General features: G+C 62.6%; 1 protein-coding gene across 1 annotated transcript; it reads left to right on the top strand.

Annotated features, from left to right (window-relative positions):
* Positions 1-59: 59 nt before the first annotated feature.
* LOC145718828 (rab GTPase-binding effector protein 2-like) lies at positions 60-2,566 on the top strand (the record flags this gene model as incomplete). The annotated part of the gene is made up of 4 exons (XM_081810342.1): positions 60-407; positions 633-728; positions 821-919; positions 2,047-2,566. Coding segments are annotated over 4 exons (864 nt in total), but the record flags the coding sequence as incomplete, so codon positions are not given.
* Between the last annotated feature and the right edge of the window lie 46 nt (positions 2,567-2,612).

The following is a 2,612-nucleotide window of genomic DNA, read 5'->3' as shown; positions in this document are numbered from 1 at the left end:
CGAAGAGGGGGCGCCGCAGGACCCTGGCCCCCCAGCCTCTTCCCTGCCCGTTCCCCTAGAGACGGCCCCGGCACCCCCCTTCCTTGCACGGCTCTACGGAGTTGCTGCCCCTGTCCCGGGACCCGTGGCCGCCGCTGGAGCCCCCGGAGGAGCCGAGCGGAGACGGAGGCGCGGCGGCCGAAGCCTTCGCCCACAACTGTGACGACGGTGCCTCCATCTCCTCCTTCTCCCTCGGCGGTGGGGCTGGCAGCGTCACCCTGCCCCGCAGCCGCCAGGGCCTGAGCCCCGAGCAGGAAGAGACGGCCTCTCTGGTGTCCACGGGCACTCTGGTCCCCGAGGGCATCTACCTGCCCCCTCCCGGCTACCAGCTCGTCCCGGACACCCAGTGGGAGCAGCTGCAAGCGGAGGTGAGCGGAGGGGGCGGAGCAGCCTGCCAGGGCGCGGGCACTCCCCCCCCCCAGTGCTCACTGAGCACCTGCTGTGCACACACGCAGAGCTAGAGCCGGGTTCAGGCGACAGAAGCAGGGCGGCCGGTTGGGAGCCGCCCTCCCACCCCGCCCCCCGCCCCCCGCCGAGGTGCAGGAGGCAGGCCTCCACTCGGAGGCCGAGACTGAGGCCGGCGTCTGTGGTAGGGGCGGCAGCTGCAGAAGGACCTGGAGAACGTCAGCCGGGAGCGGGACGAGCTGCAGGAGGGTCTGAGACGGAGCAACGAGGACTGTGCCAAGCAGGTGGGGCCCCGCTGTGTCGCCACCGCCCTGGCAGGGCCCCTGGCTGCCTGCCTCCTGGCCCCGACCTCACCGTCACCTCCTTCCACGCACAGATGCAAGTGCTCCTGGCCCAGGTCCAGAACTCAGAGCAGCTGCTGCGGACCCTGCAGGGGACCGTGAGCCAGGCCCAGGAGCGGGTTCAGCTGCAGATGGTGAGGGCTGGGGGCCGGGGCACGAGGGACAGGAGTGTGACGGGAACTGGCTGAGAGGGGCACGCGGAAAGGTCAAGGCACCTGTCCTGCCCAACCCCCACCCCACCCCACCCTGCACCCCCAGCCACTCCGGCTGCACCCTGGAGTCGGCGTGGGGTGCATAGAAGGTTTCTAGGGTCCCGGGCGCTGCAGTTGGAGCAGGGGTTCTGTGTTCCCACCGTGCATCAGCTCGGAGCCCCTGCCTTGCCTCCTTGAAATCCAGATGGTGGGACCTAGCTTGCAGAGTCGTGAGTGAGGCTTAAAAGCGAGGCTTGCAAAATCGGATGCTCTCCAAGCCTGGACGGGAAGTGTAAATGATTCAGTCGGGCCAGGTGTAGACGGCAAAGAGCAGTGTGGCAAGACGGGAGGCCCCCTCGGCTCTGTGACGGGAGCCGCGTGGGAATGTGAGCTCGATGCTGCCGCATTTTCTGATTTGTCCAGAGAAGCCAGAAACCCGGGTACTTCTGTATGTCGCCCTGTTTTTATTTTTATTTATTTTTTTAAGATTTTTATTTATTTGAGAGAGCAAAATGAGAGGAGAGAGAGAGCATGAGAGGGGGGAGGGTCAGAGGGAGAAGCAGACTCCCCACTGAGCAGGGAGCCCGATGCGGGACTCCAGGATCATGACCTGAGCCGAAGGCAGATGCTTAACCGACTGAGCCACCCAGGCGCCTCTGCCCTGTTTTGAAAGTTGGTAACGAATTGCAGCTGTTAAAAAAAACCTGTATGGACCCAATAAAACATTCGAGGTGGCCTGCCCCTCGTGACCTCCGAGCCATTGAGAAGAGTGTATGAAGAGCTTGGGGGTCAGGGGCGCCTGACTGGCTAGTTGGTGGAGCATGCGACTCTTGATCTCGGTGTCGTGAGTTTGAGCCCCACGTTGGGCGTAGAGCGTACTTAAAAAAAAAAAAAAAAAGCTTGGTGGTCAAAGGCACTCAAAAAAGGGTGCTTCTTCCTTTCTCAGCAGAGGAGGGCGTGGGCTTTCTGGCCGTCAGCGGTGTTGGGAGGAGGGTTCAGGCTTTGGCCTCACAGGCCACTGGCGACACCCTGTCCCCTCTCATCCCCTCCTACTAACCGTCCGTCCCCAGGCGGAGCTGGCCACATCACACAAGGGCCTGAGCCATGAGGTGAAGCGGCTGACTGAGGAAAACCAGGGGCTCCGGGCCGAGCAGCCGCCGTCTTCAGCCCCCCAGGGTCTGGAGCAGGAGGGGGGCCACGAGGAGTCGCTGCCCAGCTCGGTGCCGGTAAGGGGAGCGTGGGTGCTGAGAGCCTGGGGCCGCCCCACTGGCCCTTGCCCTGCACACACGGCAAGGCAATGGCCTGCGACCAGGGCGCTTGGGGACAGACCCGGGCTGCTGTGTAAGCGCTGCGTCACCTTGGCCCACCCACCTCCTCGACTCCTCGTCTGAGAAATGGGAGCACGCCCCCTTCCCAGCCTTGGCGTGAAGAGAAAATGAGTTAGTGGAATGCGTGACATGAAGGAAGCCGTAATAGGGTTGGTTTGTTATTTTTTTTTTTTGTAATTTCTTTTTTTTTAAAGATTTTTATTTATTTGAGACAGAGAGAATGAGAGAGAGAGAGCACATGAGAGGGGGGAGGGTCAGAGGGAGAAGCAGACCCCCCGCCGAGCAGGGAGCCCGATGCGGGACTCGAT

Source organism: Leptonychotes weddellii, unplaced genomic scaffold (assembly GCF_054177405.1).
Source record: "Leptonychotes weddellii isolate Sample4059 unplaced genomic scaffold, ASM5417740v2 HiC_scaffold_23051, whole genome shotgun sequence".
Taxonomy (NCBI): Eukaryota; Metazoa; Chordata; class Mammalia; order Carnivora; family Phocidae; genus Leptonychotes; species Leptonychotes weddellii.
Note: the sequence above shows the minus strand (reverse complement) of the source record. Positions and strands in the feature narration are given on the sequence as shown.